Below are 20598 nucleotides of genomic sequence, written 5' to 3' on the forward strand. Positions count from 1 at the left end.
ACTCAAATTTGTATCTCAGTGAACTATGTTAACGAAATTTTCTGAATTTCAGGTAACAAGCTAAAACTACAAATCTTAAATCTGTGAATCACAGAAATAGCAAATAGGGTTGCCTCTGGCCCTGACACAGTAACCCAGTGCGAATTAGAAACTGAATTGAATTATTCCAGAGTGCCTACAGCACTATGTGCTGTTAGAAGAAGGTGCTGCTCTATATATGCTTCTCTTAGGTCAGTTCGGTGAATAAAGTTCAGAATGAATTTTAGCTCCCACTCTACAGCTAGATCTGTATTGTACAACTACAAGTGATCTGTATTAGATGCTAAAATTTATCCAAAATGTTCATTAATGGCATTAGTTTCTAAAACTGTGATGCTGGACCAACTCCACCTGAATCACCTATGATCTTTATAAAAATGCAGCTTCCTGGGTCTCATGCAAGAACTCCTTAATTTCTGAGCACAGAGGTGAGAAACTGTATTTTACCTAATTTTTTGCACATTAAAACAGACCATTAAAATCACGACAGTAACTACGTCTACCTTGTTTATAGCCAGATTCCTGGTGCCTGTAAGACTCCCTGACACAATGCAGGATTCACATTATTTGTTGGCCAAATGAATGAAACCACTACACTTTCTATTAGTTAATAGAAACTAATTTTATATATGGAAGCAGAAAACCATAGAAATTAAGAACATGGAATCCTGGTTTGCATATTACTGCATGAGGTTGGGCAAGTTATTTTATTTCTCTCTGCTTCAGAGAAGTAAAAATAAGGACAATAATAAAATAAGGACAATAATAAAATCTCATACGGATCCATTCTAGAAATATCCTAGGGATATTGTGCGAATTTCAGTTGGTGTACGTAAAGCACTTAAAGCCCTCATTACACATTTACTAAGTTACTGTTTTTACCAAGAATTTTCACAATCAGTTACAACTATGATGGTATTTACCAAATAGTTTATTTTTTTTTAAAGTTTAATAACATACCAAAAAGTCTACAGAATTACTTACTGGATCCATTAAAAACACTCGAGAAGCTGCAGAAAGATTCAGACCAACTCCACCTGCTTTTAAGGATAGAAGCATTATGGTTGGAGATCCTGCTTCAGTGTTTTGAAAACACTGAATTGATTCAACTCTTTTCTTCTGTGCCATGGAACCATCCAAACGAGTAAACACAAATCCAGAGGCTCTGTGGAGGGACAAAAAAGACAAGTAACACTTTCCATTTGATTAAAAAAAATGTAAGTAATTACAAATCTGTTCATTCAACCAATTCTTCTACTCATTTGACAAATATATACTAACCCATCTACTAACATGTCATGCTCTGCTCTTTTTTCTGATAAAGTCAGGACTAAATCTTTAAAATCCTATGCTCCCAGGCATTATTCTTTATTGTGATTCTGTCATTTTCGATAGATGAAATGAATATAACTGGTAAAACAATTTTTGCTAACCAAATCAAAACACACAAAATCCTTTCACTCAAAGTGAGAATCAATATTGAATTTACCTGAGTGGTGTTTCAATTAAAGACAGGAATGTTGTAAACTGAGAAACAACTAAACTTTTTATGTTGGGATTCTTCTTTCTTAAGTCAATCAGTGCATGCATTAGAGCATTAATCTGAAAAAAAAAAAAATGAGGACATCCATTAGATTCTATTTTGAATAGGCAAAATACATACAACTTTTTTTAAATTAGGAAAAGAACGTTCTTGCCCCATTATTTCTCTAAAATGCCAAAGTCAAAGAAAACTAATGTTTTTAAAATCTAAAATTGAAAGAATGCACTCAAACTGAAGCTCCTTTCCTCTCAAACTCACCACTAGATATAAAAATGTTAACACCCACATAGTGTATTTTTTTTTTTTAAATATTTTATTTATTTGACAGACATAGATCACAAGCAGGCAGAGAGGCAGGCAGAGAGAGAAGAGGAAGCAGGCTCCCTGCTGAGCAGAAAGCCCGATATGGGGCTCGATCCCAGGACCCTGGGATCATGACCTGAGCCGAAGGCAGAAGCTTTAACCCACTGAGCCACCCAGGCGCCCCCAGAGTATAATATTCTAATGATAGGGTTAAAAGCAGAATTATTTTAAGATATGGTACCCTTTTAAAAAGAAAAAAAAAGATTATATTAATTAGAGGGGGAGAAAGAGCACAGTGAAGACAGGCAGAAGGAGAGAGAGAAGGAGCCTCCCCACTGAGCAGGGAGCCTGACATAGGGCTCGATCCCAGGACCTGAGCTGAAGGCAGAGGCCCAACTGACGGAGCTACCCAGGTGCCCAAGACATGGTATCCTTTTATAAGTGTAAAACAAATACTCAAATATTTGCCCATGTGCATTTTACCTTTGAACTAGATGTCCATTCCATATTAGACTTTTTCTCAGTGTCACATGCCAATTCTTCTGGAGGGCATTCTAATAAATTGTCTCCATGTATATCATTTCTGCACAAAGGACATTTAGCATGTGGCTGTATAAAAGTGAGATATAAGTAAAGTTTATCAGAGGAAGAAATATAAATTTCCCTAAAATTTTCAAAAAGATGATAAATTCTATATCCTTAATAGCTAACACTTTCTTAGACTTTTTATTAGATTCATCCATTTAAGATAAATTTGTACATGCTGAACTCCAGGCAGATTCCTATGTGTTAAGTGGGACTGGGTAAAATAGGGAGCTAAAGTATGGTATGTGATCTTGACTAACAGCAGGAACTTCAAACAAGTATTATAATACAATTTGCTCTGGAAATGGTCTGAACTCCAGAGGTCCACTTATAGTGGGATTTTTTTCAATAAATATAGCATAGTACTTATATATGATAATATATATTATGTATAGTATATACATATATATATAGTACAATATAAATGGATATTCTCTTATCATTTTAGTATTTTCTCTAGCTTACTTTAAGAATACCACATATAGGGGCATCAAGCTGGCTTAGTTGGGAGAAGCATGCAATTCTTGATCTTGGGGTCATGAGTGTTAGCCTTACATTGGCTGTAGAGATTACTTAAATAAAAACTTCAAAAAGTAAATAAAATATGTGTTAACTGTTATTGGTAAAGCTTCTAGTCAACAGTAGACAGAAGTTTTATAGGAGTCAAAAGTGATATGCAGATTTTCAACTGCACAGGGGGTTGGCACCCCTAACTCCTACATTGTTCATGGTGAACTGTACTATTTGCAGACAAATAAAGAAACCATGAGTAACAGTATCTTGAACCTAACTACAATACAGCACACTATTTGGAATGGTTTTTTCGAAGAAAAAAATATCCTTCTTAATGGCTTATAAAGCTGGTGTAGACCTGTTAAATCCTATCAGACTCATTCAAAGCAGTATTTGTTGTGTCCATTTGTACCAAGACATGCTAATATGTCCTACATTACTATATACCAAATACCTTTACCAAAAAAAAAAAATCTGAAACTGAAACAATGTTAAAAGATTAGTGCCGTTACCTTTAGGGAGCAGGGAGAAGGTAACTGATTAGAAGGGGACACAAGGAGACCAGGATAGTAGTCACATGGATGTATTTACTTCATGATTCACTCAACTGTACAATCATGACTTGTGCATTTTTTTCTATACGTATGCCAATGAAAATATTTAAAAACAAACAAATACACCTCTACCTCTGCTGAAGAACTGCTTAAAGAATTATTCCACTTCAAAAAATTATACCATACATAAGAATCCAGGCCTACCTTATCCAATAAACAAATGAGACAATTAAGCCCTTGAATATGGTGAAGCCAAACTGAGATATTTTCTATGTGTACAATATCACCAGACTTTGAACACTTAAGTTAAAAAACCATGCATATTATCTCAGTAATTTTTATGTTTTAGATAAATTAGATAAAAATGTCATTAACTTCATCTCTTTCTACTAGAAAATTTAAAATTACCTTTGTGTCTCACATTATTGATCTATTTATTAGACAGCAATGATCTTACCAACAGAACTAGGATACTAACTGATCATGCCTCTAAAAGTGTACTGTCTTTTCATGTTTAAAAGAGCTTAATTATAAGAAATATATCAATATGAAATACTGACATACATAATTAACCATAAAACATGCACTGGTAAATCCAAGTGCAAAACTCTTTAGTTGTTGGACTTAGGTTTCATTACACTCAAGAATAACTAGTGTACCACTCTGTCAAACACTGAATATGTACCTAGTACAAAACTAACCTGCTCATTCTGAATGACTTGGCAAATACAGGGTTTACAAAAGACATGCGCACAATGTGTTATGACAGGAACTGTTAAAGAATCCAAGCAAATTGCACATTCTTCATCAGAACCTGAGCTCAGAATTAACTTCATCTTCCTTATTAACTTTTTCCGTAGTTCCTCAGGTGTATCATTTCCTAGAGAAAAGGCTGAAAAATTAATATCACAGCAAGATTTGTAATATGATTAGACAAGTTCATTTTATATAGAGAAAAGTTTTACTTGGGTAGTCTTTATTTAGGCTTCCTTTATCACAGGAGACAAACATGATTTAAATTTAAAGAAAATTCAGAAGCTGAAATAGAGCTAACCCACGTAATGCATCTTACACAAAAGCATCATTACAATCTGCACATACTACCACAGAAAAAAAGGCAGATCCAATTTGAAACAATCACCTAAGAGTATAACTGGAAGACACCTGGAAGACATCACTATTATTTCATTTCATTGGTAAGAATTTGTGAGTATATTCCACTTATGTCCTATCCTAAAAACAATGTCCATTTGACAAATAAGACACTATAGGCCATACAAAAAATTTCATTCTGATTTAAATATTCTTGACAAATATAATAGTGTAAACAAATCACATCTACTTACCTGAGGGACCACTGGAAGACACTGCATTTGTAAGAAGGTGAGTATGACAACAAATCTGCCGCAATCTAAGCAAAAGACCCAGGACATCTGCATAGTGCGCAAGGACAGTGCCTTCATTAAAATACCTAGGGGTAAAAAATGTTAAATATTATGAAGGCCTCTAAATATCATTCCCTATTCTAAAACGGTAGAATAAAAATGGCATTGTTCTTTTCTCTGGAAATCACGTCAAAACTATCTTTAATGAAACCACAAGAGACTGTAACCATAAAGCAATATATATCAGAAATGGCTGCCAATTGCAAAAGAAGTTGGATAGGAAGATGCTGAGAGACAGGACTCCAGATCTCAAACAGCTGCCAGAGAACAATTCTTCAAAATAGATGGCAAGCCCTGAAGGTAAAATCAATATCCTTCATGTGCAAAAACAAAACCAGGGTGCATGGCTGTGGTCTGAACTTACATGGACAAGTTTTACATCAAGGCGAGAAGGCAAGCTAAATAAGGAAACATAGCAAACCTACTGTGTTTTCAGAAAAGATTATAGGCACTAGAGTCCACATTAAAAAGAACCCTACAGCTTCTGATCTTTGTTGTGTAAGCACGAATAAAACCTGAAACAACTCAGCTATAACCCTGAGACATAATTAACAAGGATACTTCCTATTAGTCTGGGACACGCTATGCCTTCTCACCCCATTCATATTAACCTCTTGCAAATAACTAAGCCAGAACTCAAGATACTCAAATATAAGTAATAATCAGCAAAGAGCAATGGAGAACAAATGGCAGTGAAAGAATATTCATCAAAAAATGCTGCCATAAAGCAAATAAAAATTATGAGCAAGGATACTGCCATGATTTACCATCACAGCGAAATAACAGAGATGAAAAATGAGGTGGTACAGCTCAGTAGTGTAAAAGAGAAAAATGAACCATCAGAAAAATGAAAGCCACACTGAAACCAGCATAAAAGAGACAAACCACTGTGAAAAAAAAAAAAAAAACGTGGGAAACATAAGAGATAAAAAGAAAAACAAAAACATAAGAATAAAATTTTACCTATGGAACAAAGAACATCCTACACACATGAAGATAAAATAATGGAAAAGAAAACATTTAAAGAAAACCTGATAGGAAAGGGAGTGGGGTGGGGCGGGGGAATCCAGATTTAAATGGTATATGTTTCCAGAAAAATAAAATCAAATCAGGGTTTTCTTGGGGCGCCTGGGTGGCTCAGTGGGTTAAAGCCTCTGCCTTCGGCTCAGGTCATGATCCCAGGGTCCTGAGATCAAGCCCCGCATCAAGCTCTCTGCTTGGCAGGGAGCCTGCTTCCCCACTCTCTCTCTCTGCCTACTTATGATCTGTTAAATAAATAAATTTTTAAAAAATAAATAAATAAAAATCAGGTTTTTCAATAGAAGTAAACCAGAACAATGACAGTACAGGCTTCTGAAGGAAGAATGGATGATTCAAATACTATATACTAAGTCTATCACATACTTAAATATATTAAAGCAATTGAAAAAGTACAGCTTAATGATTAGGAGCACAGACTCTAGAGCTAGGCTAAGTTCAAAACCTGGCTTTGCCAATTTAACTGTGAAGCTTTGGGTAGGTTTCTTAACCTTTCTTAACTTCAGCTGCTTCATCTTTAATGGTGGCATGGTAATAATACATACCTCACAGGACTGTTGTATTAAAAGAAGCTAATACATGGAAAATACTTAGAATAGTGTCTGGATTATGGTAAGTAATATATCTGTATGTGTGTGTATGTGTGTGTGTGTGTATATATATGTATATACACATACTAATAATATTAGTATATTATTAGAATATGTATCCTATACATATTAGTAATACTATGTCAACAATTCCAAATATTCAACAGTATAAAGGGACAATATAAAAGTTGAACTTATAAGCTCTAGAACCAAACTGCCTGAATTTAAATACCAGCTGTCATTCACCAGCTGTGCAACACAGTACAAGTTTCTTAACTACTCTGTGCTTCAGATTCATCTTTAAAATGTGGGTAATCCTTGTGCTGACTTTTTAAGATTACTGTTAACTAATACGTATAAAAGCACTTACGGGGCTCGTGGATGGCTCAGTCTGTTAAGTGTCCAACTCTTGGCTTAAGCTCAGGTCTAGGCTCAGGTCATGATCTCAGGGTCCTGAGATCCACCCTGTGTTGGGTTCTGTTCCCAGAGGATTACTTGAGATTCTTTCTCCCTTGTCCTCTGCCCACCCCCCAACTAGCACTTGCATTAAATTAAAAAAAAATTTTTTTTTTAAGATTTTATTCATTTATTTGAGAGAGAGCACAAGCAGGAGGAGTGGCAGGGAGAGGGAGAGGGAAAAGCAGGCTCCTGGATGAGCAAGGAGCCCAACGCAGGGCTCAATTCCAGGACCCCAGGGATCACTACCACAGCTGAAGGCAGACACCTAACTGAGCCGCCACCCAGGTGCCCCTAAATAAATAAAATCTTTAAAAAACACATATAAAGCACTTAAATAAATGCATTAACACCTACAAAGTGCTCAGTAAATGTTACTAAATGTACTACATATTTAAAAGAATAAAAATAACCTATTTTCTAAGGTTTCAATAAAGTTATTCTTCTCAAACTTTTCAAACAGAATAACCTTTACAGTCTATTCCCTGGCATGGTCACTTATTACACTAATAGTCAGCACTTCAGTTTAACAAATCCCTTTTGAGTACCAGATTAGAGCAGAAGCCTCCTCCAACCTCACTAGCCATTCCTGTCTTCTTTGTTAGACCTGTTCTCCAACTTCACTCATTCTTGGTGATCTCATCCAGTTTCATGCTTTAACTAACCATCAGGTGACTAACCACAGGTGACTTTCAAATTTACATCAAGAACATTCCATGAATCTAACCTTGTATCTAACTCCACTCAGATTTCTAAGACATCTCCACTTAGAAATCTCAGAGGACATCATGCAATCAATGGGTCCAAAACTGAACTGATCTTCCCTGAAAAAAACCTCTGTTCCTCCCATAGACCTAGTTCTACAAATGGTAATTCCAACCTTCCAGTCACACTTATGTGAAAAATCATGCTGTTACCTTTGACTCCTCTCTCTCACTCCCCCATACCACATCAGTCAGGAAGTTCTGCTGGCTTTATAACAGAACCCAACTGTTTTTCACCCCCTTCATCAGTACTACTACTGTAGTGAACACGTGATCTCTTTCTTTATTGCCATTCATCCCTATTTATGCCCTTACTGCTAGAATATCAATCTTAACACAGCAGCCAGTGATCCTTTAAAAATATAAATAAGATTATGTCACTCTCCTGGGTTAAAACCCTTCAAAGTTTTCTAATCTAATAAAAAGTAAAATCCAAAGTCCTTGAAATATGTGCAATGCCTTATGAAACTGTCATGTACTCCCACTCCAATCTCTGACATCATGAGATCCTGCTCATTATTACCCAGCAATACTTCCCTCTTTGCTGTTCTTCAAGCTCACTGAATATTCTTTCAACTCAGAGGCTTTACACTTGTGGCTCCCTCTGCCTGAAATGTCTCCTAACTCCACTCTCTTTTTAGATCTTTTCCCACATAGACTCTTCTCAGTAAGGTCTTCACCATTTTCCATTCCTTTTCTCTGCTTTAATTTTTTTCCATCAAATTTTATTTTTTAAAATTGTCTGTTCCCCTCCGTTAAAATATAAACTCCTTGAGGGCAGAGATTCTTGTCTGTTTTTTTAATGCTATATCCCAGTATGTGTTACACAGGCACATATTACATTTTGGTTGACAGAATGAATATGAAAATTTCAAACACCACTGAGATTTTGAACTCTGAAATCACTTGCTTAGTTAGAACAATCTTTTTCAATCTAATTCCTGTTAAACCTGCTTTGTATTCTAGTGAAGTTTTTAAATTTGAAGATTCCCCTATTTTCTCTGCCCTCTTCTGCTTTCACTTCTACTCATTCTGGTGCATGGGCACTCACATCGAACATGTTCTTGCCTCAACTAGAATTTCTTACCTTCTACCAATCCCCAATCCCTTTATTATCTACTTCATAATTCCTATTCCCAAGATTTCATGTGCTGTTTGGAAAGTCGTATTGACTTCTACATATATCCAATACTACAGAAAGCCTATTAAGCCCACATTAAGAACCTTACAACTTTTTAGAATGGCTGTAATCCTGTGATCTTCCTCAACTTCCCATCACCTTTCCCTGTAGATACCCTTGTCTTATATTTCACTGACTGTACTCTTTACAACCCACTAGGCTTCATTTTTCTCCACCAATTTGCTTTATTCTCTTCTCTATCTATAGTCTCTTCCATGGTCTCTCCTCAAAGCAGTTTACCCAAATAAAATGCAAAAAAGTTGATAGAGCAACCAACTATCAGTCCTATGTACCAGTCTTACTTTCTTCTTCCTTCTGCAAACGTCATGAAAAATGGTCTCACCCTACCTACTGCTGCTACTTCTTTGTGATCCACACCTCAGTATTCTGGTGAAACTATGCTAAGAGTTTATACCGGTAACTTCTGAATCACCAAATTAAACAGCTTTTCTAAGTCTCTAATAGTATCATGTGATACTATTAACCATTCCCTCTTTCTTGACTATGCTTTCATGGGATTCTCCCAACAGTTTACTTTTCTTACTAATTCTGTTCTTCACAGAATCTTCTACGGTAATTTCTCTTTGTATTCTTAAATATGGGCATTCCCCAAGGTTTTGTTCCTTAAATAGGTTTATTATCTCTCGCTCTATGTACTTTTCTCAATGTTTTTATCTACTCCCCTGATAGCCAGGAATAGAAGCAAGCAAGGTCTTCTCACTAGCCACTCAGAACTTGCCACTTCATGTAAACTTTTAATTTTTTCCTAACTTAAGGAATTACTCACCTGTAAATTATAATACTATTTCATTTACTTCAACTAATTTGTAAAAAGAAATTTAAATCAAGAGGCAAGTTATCTTTCTGTATACTTCAGACTTTCCTAACATTTCTAAGAAATACTATTCAGTTAAATTGGAAAGAAAATAAAAATTATTTTCTAAAATAGCTTTCTTTTTTCCATACCTTCCAATAGTAGCTCTGCCCTCATTTTTCACAGACTGATAAATTTTTCTTTCTTCATCTGAAAGTGTAATGTGCTGAATAAATACTTTACGTTCTGGTAACTCCAAAACAGGTTTTCCTTTGATTTTGCTTGTCTTTGTTCTTCTTAGGGTAATATTTTTAATTAGGGATTGTAAGCGCCTAAGTCAAAATAAAATAAATAATTACATAGCCTTTTATTTCTATATAAGTTGATTCAACAAGAACAAGAAAGAATAATATATCACTATTTAAGAAGCAAAGTCAAGTTTTTTTTAAAAAAGATCCTTTTGTTTTGAGTCTTATCCAATCTGATAACCAGATAAATATTCTACCAATAGAAAAATATAACAATAATGCATTCATTGCCCTCAATTCAGTACCTGTCACAATTTAATCTTCTTTTATCCTGTCTTTATTTTTCTTAGCTTCTCCTTCTTTTTGTTCTATTCATGAACATATTTCTCACTTCTGTCAACTATATCACCTAATATTCAACATTCACATTCTTAAGTACCTACACAAAGTACAAGGCATTATACTAAATATCATAAAACAAATATGTGGAAAGATAAGAATCTTCAAAAAAAATTTTCAGTAATATAAAAACCAAAGTACAAAAATAATTTTTACAAAGATGCCAAAAAAAATTCAAACATGATGTGACAGTTCAGAAGAGGGAGAAATGCCTTCTGGGTTCTACAATCTTTACACTGCCTTCTCAACATCAGAAAAAGAGGAGGCACATCAATTCTTTACAGAAAGAAAGGTTTTTAAGGAAAGGTTTTTCCTAATACTGAAATATAAATACAATTTCCTAAATTAGAATTTACACAGTTGATTCTGAGAATCAAGCAGACAGTTCTGTAAACTAGGTTGGTGGCTGTTGAACCTTTTTCGCTATAACCACAATAAGAAACACATTTTATTCCATCCAGCAAGTATATATATATAAACACATACACATGTAACAGAAACCTTTCACAAAATAATGTGTGACGATTTAAATTTCTTTAAATCTTCTACTATTTCATTTTCTTTTATAATGTTTGATGCCATTTTTATAATGATTTTACGACCTGCTAATGGATCCCAAACTCTAAAAATCACTGCTCTAGGCAAAAACCTTAAGCCACATATTAGCCAGTACCCTGTGAAATAGCTACCATACCAAGCTAAATTTCATTTATCTGTCTCCATGAGAAACAACTTTCTTTCTTAAACTCTTATGGATGCCAGTGTATGTCATACCATTCAATTACCACTATATAAAAGCTACATAAGTTGTGAAAATTTAATGCACATTAGATCCTCAGAGCATACAGTTTTTCCTGTCATTGTTTAATTAATTAATGGTGATTTCAAGGGCAACAGCAACACACAAAGACTACAAAGCTCTGCCTTTCCTTTCTGCTTGGCTAAAATCAAAGAAAGGGAAGGCTTATGTTTTAGTGGTAGTTAGAAATCCTTGTATCCCCAAACAAGAATCACTAGGCTCTGAGAGCCAAAGACATTAAGCTATAAATGCTCTTGGAAGAAAGCCAGCAGTGGACTTAAAATAATAAAGTGACAATTGGTTCAAGCTGCTTACAGTTATTTGTTGCCAATATTAATCAGTTTACATGAGATTACTTACCTAAGTCCTCCTTCATCTCCCATTGTGACAGGACGTTGTATTGTTCTATGCCACCATTCTCTATCAAGAAACGGTTTAAGTTTTAAAAAGGAAAGAAGAGACCACAAGTCCTTTAAAGAATTTTGAATCGGAGTACCTAAAAATAACAGAAAACTGTTGTAACTCTATAGTGTATCCATTCAGAATATTCATCTCACCCAATCAGAGGAAACAAGAGTTGAAAATGGGCATTCTGCACCAGGAACACCCACTAACTATCAATATAACTATAATCCATTGTTAAACATATATGTAATCTCAAAATGAAGTTTTGCTATAATTTTTGCTCTCACCTGCCATATTAACAAAGAAAAAGACCATAGGTCCAGTAAATTCAACTTTCTCCTTATCCAAGAACATTTGTTTATTTGATTTTAAATCAGCAGTACTAGCAAGAAGGAAAAATGAATCTGAGTTTACACTGTCTTCCCCATGTCCTAGTAGAGGTGCACAAGTAGCAAACAGGCCCGGCTTCAAGATAAGAAACAGAGAAATCAAAATTCTGATTGGAGAATTTAAGTGCTTAATGAATTTCCAAAGTTCAAAAAAAAAGTCTAGTGATTTGTTCCATAAACTGACTATAATTCAAATGTTGCCACAGCATAGGCAACTGTGAAAAACAAGTCAAAATACTTTATTAAAAGACTTTCATGATTAATTTTGGACAAACTTTATATACATGTGAAGTTTACAAAGTTACCTCACTAAAACTTACTTAATGATACATATTTGAGAATTAATTTTTTAAAAAAAACATAACATTTTTACCTGTTAATACCCATCTTCTTTCTGCTTCTAAATCAAGTACAGCTTTTGTCTGCTGAGCATTCGGATTTCGGATGGCATGTCCTTCATCCAGGATCACTCTTAGCCACCTTATGCTATGTAATGGACTATCACCTTTAGTCTGAAATAAATGTTTCATGTGAATTAAAAAACACAGGAAAGTAAAATGGTACACTTCATGTAATTTGGTAAACACAAATTATTATTCTTTAATATCAACACCCACTAGGTGGGAGATAGTGCTTTGAGCACTATATACATACATCATTAAATGCCCAAAAGCTTATGAAGTATTATTTACTCCTATTTTACAGATGAGAAAACTGAAGCACCAAGGCTGGGAAGTATGTTGCTCAAAGGACCACAGCTAGGAAACAGCAGGGCTACCATTTAAACCTAGAATTTAAAGTCTGAATTTTAGAACACTTTTGAAACCTGAAGCTTACTTCTTATATTCAACTTCTGAAATGAGTCTCGGTATACTTACTCCGTAGTCATGAGTTAAAATGTTGTATGTAGTCAAAACAATATCCTGTTTTGAAAGCAAGGCTGGGTCTCTTATACGATCAGGACCATAATAAACATAAAAATTCAAGTGCACATCTGCTTTTATATGTTGTCCAAACTGGTCCTAGAAGAAAATTAGAAATATTTAGAATAAACAGATAAATAAAAAATAATTTAAAAAGTTTGATAAACTACTGTCCTGTACACAAATCACTACTAAAATTACATAAAATCAAGTTTCCTACAATCTCAGCTAAAATAACAATAGTAACAATACTAATTATTATCTTGTCAGGAAAATGGATATATATGCAGAAATAATGCATTACATACATTTTGCTTAACCCTACCAATGAGCAGCCACTTCACTTTTAGGAGGAAAAATAACCAAATTTCTTTAAAACTGTAATTATTTTTTTTAATTTAGTATTTTAACAGATCGGATCTTTAATGCTTCTAGTTAGTAAAGTTTGTAAAATCAAAATTAAACTGTAAAAGAACAAGCAATATTTTCAAGAATGTAGGCAGAGATTCAAGATAGTATCCACTTTCATTCATTTATCAGACTTACTATTTACCAGGTTATCAACAGAAAGGTAGTAAAGCTAAAAAGAAAAATAAGACCTGGGGGCGCCTGGGTGGCTCAGTGGTTTAAAGCCTCTGCCTTTGGCTCAGGTCACGATCCCAGAGTCCTGGGATCGAGACCCGCATCGTGCTCTCTGCTCAGCAGGGAGCCTGCTTCCCTTCCTCTCTCTGCCTGCCTCTCTGCCTACTTGTGATCTATCTGTCAAATAAATAAATAAATAAATAAATCTTTAAAAAAAAAAAAAAAAAGACCTGGTCCCAGCCCTCTCTGAGGACATGATCTGTTTAAAACACTTGCCTTTTTCTCTCATATCTGAGAGATTCTGGGGGGGCGGGGGAATCATGGTTAGATTGGAAAAAAATAAAAAGGATACCAGAGAGGGGCGCCTAGGTGGCTCAGTCACAGTTACGTGTCTGCTGTCAGCCTAAGTCATGATCCTGGAGTCCTGGGATTGAACCCTGCATCAGGCTCCCTGCTCAGCGAGGAATCTGCTTCTCCCTCTGCCCCTCCCCTCCCACTGCTTCTGTGCTTGTTCTCTCTCTCAAATAAATAAAATCTTTACTTAAAAAAAAATATATCAGAAAAATAAAACAGAGAACCCATCATATGAAAGATGATAAATAAAGCCCTAATGTACCAGAAGTAAGAAAAGAATGGGTAAAAGATAACCAAGAAAAAGGGACTAATGGGACTTGAGGACTAATTAAATATGGGATATTAAAAAAAGGGGGGGGGAGACAAAGAAGACTCTCATACTTTAAGTGAGTGCCTAGAAGCTATATGATAAAGATATAAAGAAGTTTAAAAAAAGAAGGGGAAAGTGGGTATAAAAATGAGAAAGAAATGGGGCACCTGGGTGGCTTGGTCAGTTAAATGTTTGACTTTGGTTGGCTTAGGTCATGATCTTGGGGCCTAGAACCAAGCCGCATGTTGGGGGTTTGTGCTCAACAGGGAATCTGCTTGAGATTCTCTCTCTCCCTCTCCATCTGCCCCTCTCCTAGCTCATGCTTTCATGTTCTCAAATAAAATCTTAAAATGAGAAAGAAATAGTATTATTATTTTAGACATTTAAAATTTTTGAATACTATACAATGACTGGATATGTAAATTAGAAATATTTATTTATTTACTTATAAAGATGTATTTATTTGAGAGAGAGAGAATGTGCAAGTGGGAGGATAGGCAGAGCGGGAGAGAGGGAGGGGGAAAGAGGAAAAGAGAAAATAAATCCCAAGGAGGCTCTCTGCCAAGTGCGGAGCTGATATGGCTCAATCCCAGGACCCCCAAAGATCATGACCTGATCAAAATCAAGAACTGGACAAAACAGACTAGGTCACCCAGGTGCCCCTACTAGGAAAAGTAAAATACTGGTCTGTAATACAATGGAGAGATGGACTTAACAAAGTTATCAGCAGATAGTACATGAAGCTACAGGAATGAGTAAGATTTTCTAAGAACATACATAATGAGAAAAGGAAGTTAGGGCAGAACCTACTGGAGCAGTATTTAAACTGTGGGCCTGTTTTTATTGGGGTAATTTAAAATATTGCAGCAAATAAAAAAATAAAAATAAAGCAAATGTGGCAGACTTTTGAAATTTTTGAATCTTGTTAAGTAAAATTTTCCTGTTTCAAAAACCATACCACGCTTTAAGGTGGGGGTGGGCAGAAGAAGGCAGACTAAATAGAAACCATGGAAGAAAAAGAGTGGTCAGAAAATTGGGGAAGCAACAAAATTGGGTAGGGGAGGGGGAAAATAGCAAAGCTTCAGGATGGAATACGGTGTTGATTTTTTAACTTGTAATTTATGTTCATTCCCTTCTTTACACAAAGGTTTAAAGATGGCTTATAAAAATAAGACATAACAAAATGCTACAAAAAGAAAAATAAAAGAGCCCAGGAAAAGAAAAAGGGAGCTCACTGAACATGGTAACAATGAGGTCCCTGAAGGCCTTCACAGTTTCTACCGAGGGTGGGAGCAAAAACCCAGACTACTAGGGTGGGCTGAAGAGAGAATAATAACTGAAACAGTAAAGGCAAAAATACTAAGAAAGAGGATAAAAGATGAAAGAGTAAAGGTGAAAACTTACAGAATTTTATTAAGAAATCTGGTGAAAAAGAGAAATAATTCAATATGAGAAAACTGAGTCAATGGGCTGCCTTGAAATGAAATAGAACAAATCTGTAGCAGGATTAGACCTAAAATAGAAAAAAATTAACTTTCTAGAGAAAAAGAACGATAGTATTGAGTTTCTAGTCACTGTGCTTCAGTTTGTGTGTGTGTGTGTATGTGAATAAAATATGTGTTATTTCATTTTCTCTTGGGAAGATAAAATGTCCAAATATCTAGAACAAGTATGTGCTAGAAGTGGGATTGGTATCTTACACCTTTAAATGAACTCTCCCCTATCTAAGGACAAAAAAAAAAATGAAGTACTACCAGCTCACTAGGGTGCTATGACATTTATTTGGGGGCTAGAAGGAGAGTAGCTTATTGAAAGATTGCAAAATTCTAATTTTTTAAAAAGATTTTATTTATTTACTTACAAATAAATAAAAGAAAGAGACAGTGTATGTATGTGCACATGAGCAGGGGGAGGGACAGAAGGAGAAGCAGACTCCCTGGCTTAGCAGGGAGCCTGACTCAGGGCCTGATTTGGGACTCCAGGATCATGACCTAAGCCCAAGGCAGACGCTCAACCAACTGAGCCACCCAGGCACGCCACAAAATTCTAATTCTTGACCAGGAATCCAAACAAGCCCAACCATTCCTCATCCTTAAAAATCAGTTTTTTCTATAATCTCATTTAGGCAAGACTTTGCCAAGGAGTTTCCTTTTGAAGCTTCTATTATCTAAAATTTTGTTTTCCACATACAAAATTATAATGAAATACTGATGACCCATTTTTTTTTAAAGATTATATTTATTTATTTGAGAGAGAGACAGTGAGAGAGAACATGAGTGAGGAGAAGGTCAGAGAGAGAAGCAGACTCCCCGTGGAGCTGGGAGCCCAATGCGGGACTCGATCACGGGACTCGATCCCGGGACTCCGGGATCATGACCTGAGCCGAAGGCAGTCGTCCAACCAACTGAGCCACCCAGGCGTCCCCTGATGACCCATTTTTAAAATACATATCCCCAAACCAAGCTCACAGTTCTACTGTTTATATCTCCATTAATACTTGCAAACCTCACCTTCAAACTGTCATTCTAGTACCTAAGTATTGGCCTTCCCAAAATGCAATACATTTCTTAAGAGAATACTTCTGTTGGAATAAAAAAAAAAAAAGACCAAAAAGACCAAGAAAGAACTAAACCTCACTCTTGTCCTAAGAGGAAAAATGACACACTAATCAGAGGTTAATTAAAAAAAAAAAAATACACCAAAAACTTAAAAAGAACAAGACAAGAGTATCTAAGAGTCAAGAAGAAAGAAGCATAGAATCTGACAATTAGACAATAACTACTAATCTTTTCCAAAGCAATTTAGAGAAAAAGTGGCAGAAGCCAGATTACAAGTTAAATAGTAAATAAAAGCACAAAGTGGAAATTAAACCCCAAAAGATAGGACAGCAAAGGAAAGGATAAGAGCAGCAACTTAAAAGTGAGATATAATCAAGAGGAAGTATTCAAAATTAAAAAAGATTCTAGAGCACCTGGGTGGCTCAGTCGTTAAGCATCTGCTTCTGGTTCTGGTCATGATTCCAGGGGCCTGGGATCAAGCCCCGTATTGGGCTCCGTGCTTGGCGGGAAGCCTGCTTCTCCCTCTCTCATTCCCCCTGCTTATGTTCCCTCAGTGAATGAATGAATGAATGAATACATTAATATATAAAAAAACAAAAAAAATAAAAAAGATCCAAGTATGTTTCATGAAAAAGTCAGTGGGAAAAGACTAACCAGACAAGAAAAAATAACAGATAAAATGCAAAGGTGGGAAGAGATGGAATCCAATGTACAGACCTAAGGTAATGATCTTAAAAAGACTAGGACCTCTTCCATCTCTGAGATTAGAGGAGGAAAGGTCAGGAGAGATGCAACAACCTTGGACGTGGCAAGAATAGAAGTTCATGTCCAGCAGTCTTTCTGTTCACAATACTTCTAATAGAGCCATTATTTCATTTTAACATGCAGCTTGAAGCTCAGACTGGAAACCTAACCAAGCTGCTCCTTATAAATAATATATCAAGAGGTTCCATTCCAATGTAATATTTTAGAATAGAAAAGCAATCTGGAAAGAAAAAAAAAAGTTTTCTGGTGGGTAGCCTTAAAAGCATAGGCTCTAGAATCAGTATGTTGGAGACTATATCCTAATTTTGTCATTTATTAGCTGGATGATCTTAAGCAAATTACTTAATTACTGTGTTTCAATTTGATCACCAGGAAAGTGAGAATAATGGTTGTGAGGACTAAATGAGAAAATCAATTAAAAGAACTTAGGGAAAAACTGAGCTTAGTAAATGCTACAAGTTGTTATACACAGAAGTTAGTGTAGTTCTTAGAAAAGAGTTTTCAATAATTTGTAAATATAGCAACCTTAAATTATGTATCTTTCCTACCTTGTGGGACAGAAATGGCAGAGGAAGAAGTACAAACCTAATCTTGATAATAATTAAAGATGTTTCCTTCTTGGGGCAACTGGGTGGTTCAGTGGGTTAAAGCCTCTGCCTTCAGCTCAGATCATGATCTCACAGTCCTGGGATCAAGCCCCACATCAGGCTCTCTGCTCAGCAGGGAGCCTGCTTCCTCCCCTTTCTCTCTGCCTGCCTCTCTGCCTACTTGTGATCTCTGCCTGTCAAATAAATAAATAAAATCTTTAAAAAAAAAAGATGTTTCCTTCTCTACTATAAATCTTCAAATAATTACTTTTATTCAGCAAATAAAACCCTAATTCACTTAACAATTATTTTAACTTAACGTGCTGACCAAGCTTATCTTTCCCAATGAATGACTCTAACAGAACACTTTTTACTATACATGACTAAAATATAAATTATGTCATATTTTTAAAAGGCTGTCAAGACTTACAATCCAGTTGCTTAACACCGAAAGTGGGCAGATGATCAGTGTTGTTCTTGATCTCTCTTCAACATCAGTTTTCTTTGAACCCTCCACTGCAGATGCTCCTGAAAAGAATGAATCAGTTGAAACAGTCTTTAGTTTTATTCTCATATATATGAAGTCAATAAAGAGATGACAATATATGCCTTCATGAAAAGAGAAAATAGGAAGAATTAAAATGAAGTAGATAGACTACTGTTTCCAGCCATGATGACATAATAGGAACTAGATTTTACCTTGTCAATTTATTATTTTTTACCTTGTCCCTTTAAACAACTAAAATCCAGACAGTGCTTACTTATAAGGGGAGGTAGAGAATTATGATTGAGAGTAAATACAAGGAAAAAGTTTGGAGTATCTCCTGATATGTATTTAAGTTATTCATTAAGATAGCATTTGTTTAATGCAGTTTTTGGAATCTGTACAGTCACAACCTCATGTAATTTCCTCCCACACTCTACTAGTGACAAACAGGATACAGCAAAAGTGGTGGTATACCACTTCTGAGATTAAGTTATAAAGGATGCAGTTTCTGTCTTGGGTGCTCTCTTCCTCTCTCTCTCTGCCCACTCCCTTTGGAGGAAACCAGCTGCCATGTTGCAAGAATACTCAGGCAGCCTATGAAAGGACACACTATAATTTTATTTTCCATTCCCCTACTGGACAGTATTACATTACTTCCAATATTTTTCTAAAGTAACACAGCAGTGAAAACTGCTTTTTCATGTGTCCTTCTACATATCTAGATGATATATCTATCTTCATTATATCTTGCCTAACTGCTCTCCATAGTAATTTACTCCCATCCACAGTGCCTAAGAGTTCCTGTTGCTGTCCAATCTTGCCTATACACGGCACTGTGAGGTTTTTAAATGTTTGTAAATATAACGGGTGAAATGGTATCTCTGTTCCTTTAGTTTGATTTTTACAGTGACTGACTCTATCTGCACAGCTTTCCCTACGTTTACTGGTTCTTTACATTTACTTTCCTTAGAATGTGCATTTTTATTCTTAGTGGCTATTCCCCTACTGGACTGTCTTTTTCCAACTGATTTGCAGAGGTTTCTTTTACACATTCTAGATACGAATCCTGTTTAAGTTACACTTAACCAGAAATATCTTCTTCAGTCTTATCATTTTTTCACCTTGTTTATGTTACACTTTGATGCATGATAATTTAAAATGTAGGAGAATTTTATCAATTTTTTATGACTTTTTGTGTCTTATTTAAGAAAGCACAATCATTTCTGTCTCCACTCACTGATTTTTGTTTCTATTCTGTTTTTCTTTCAGAAATGTGGTTACTTTTTTTTTTCACAGCTATGACTTTAAAGTTTTTCTCTTCTATTATAGTAGAAGTTATGTTATGAGCCTGCAAGAAAGAACTTTTTGAGATGAACTTAATTATATCTGAATTCTAATTTTACCTCAAAAAAAGAATTCCATGTTTCTTAAAATTTCTAAAATTAGGGTTAAGAGTATTCTATCTGAAATGCCTATATTTTCAATTCAATTAATTAATTCTCAGACCAAAAGTTAGCTCTTTTTTCATCATTCTGTGTTGGGCCAAATATCATCTTCTTAAACAGGACCCTTTCATCAATCATTATTTCACTATCCCCCTTTATTTTATTCACAATTCCCATTATTTAAAATTGTATGTTCCCTTGTTTATGTTTTCCCATCATTAGTCATAAACTTCATGAAAATAGACTTCTGCATGGTATATCCCCAACATGTAAGACATAGGAGACTAAGTTACAGAGATAAAATAACTAGACCCAGATTTCCTTAATCTTAGGGTTCAAACTCTTTCCTTCTCAAATATTTAGATTCTTATGCAATGTTTTCATCTGAACTACAAAATATAAAATTATAATAAAGATGACTAACATTCATAAATGAAAAACAAATTCTACTCACACCAAGAACTGAGTCTTTATTATAATTTAAATAAATTCAAATAATTTAGCTTTTAAAGAGCCATCAATT

At 35.1% G+C, this 20598-nt stretch overlaps 1 protein-coding gene across 7 annotated transcripts in view; it reads right to left on the minus strand.

The window, feature by feature from the left end:
* Positions 1–20598, minus strand: part of HLTF (helicase like transcription factor) — a 53513-nt gene that overhangs the window by 6759 nt on the left and 26156 nt on the right. For 5 of the 7 annotated variants that reach the window (XM_004755490.3, XM_013057705.2, XM_013057704.2 and 2 more), the window contains exons 14-23: positions 18574–18671; positions 12943–13086; positions 12438–12576; positions 11631–11766; positions 9977–10156; positions 4884–5008; positions 4239–4429; positions 2369–2494; positions 1529–1641; positions 1024–1204 (exon numbers count right to left, since the gene is read on the minus strand). In XM_004755490.3, the coding sequence (XP_004755547.1) occupies positions 1024–1204; positions 1529–1641; positions 2369–2494; positions 4239–4429; positions 4884–5008; positions 9977–10156; positions 11631–11766; positions 12438–12576; positions 12943–13086; positions 18574–18671 (1433 nt within the window). The remainder of the gene's footprint in view (positions 1–1023; positions 1205–1528; positions 1642–2368; positions 2495–4238; positions 4430–4883; positions 5009–9976; positions 10157–11630; positions 11767–12437; positions 12577–12942; positions 13087–18573; positions 18672–20598) is intronic. The other 2 variants (XM_004755494.3, XM_004755491.3) reach the window with 1 other exon arrangement.

Source organism: Mustela putorius, unplaced genomic scaffold (genome assembly GCF_011764305.1).
Source record: "Mustela putorius furo isolate JIRA1106 unplaced genomic scaffold, ASM1176430v1.1 tig00003834_pilon_pilon_pilon, whole genome shotgun sequence".
NCBI lineage: Eukaryota > Metazoa > Chordata > Mammalia > Carnivora > Mustelidae > Mustela > Mustela putorius.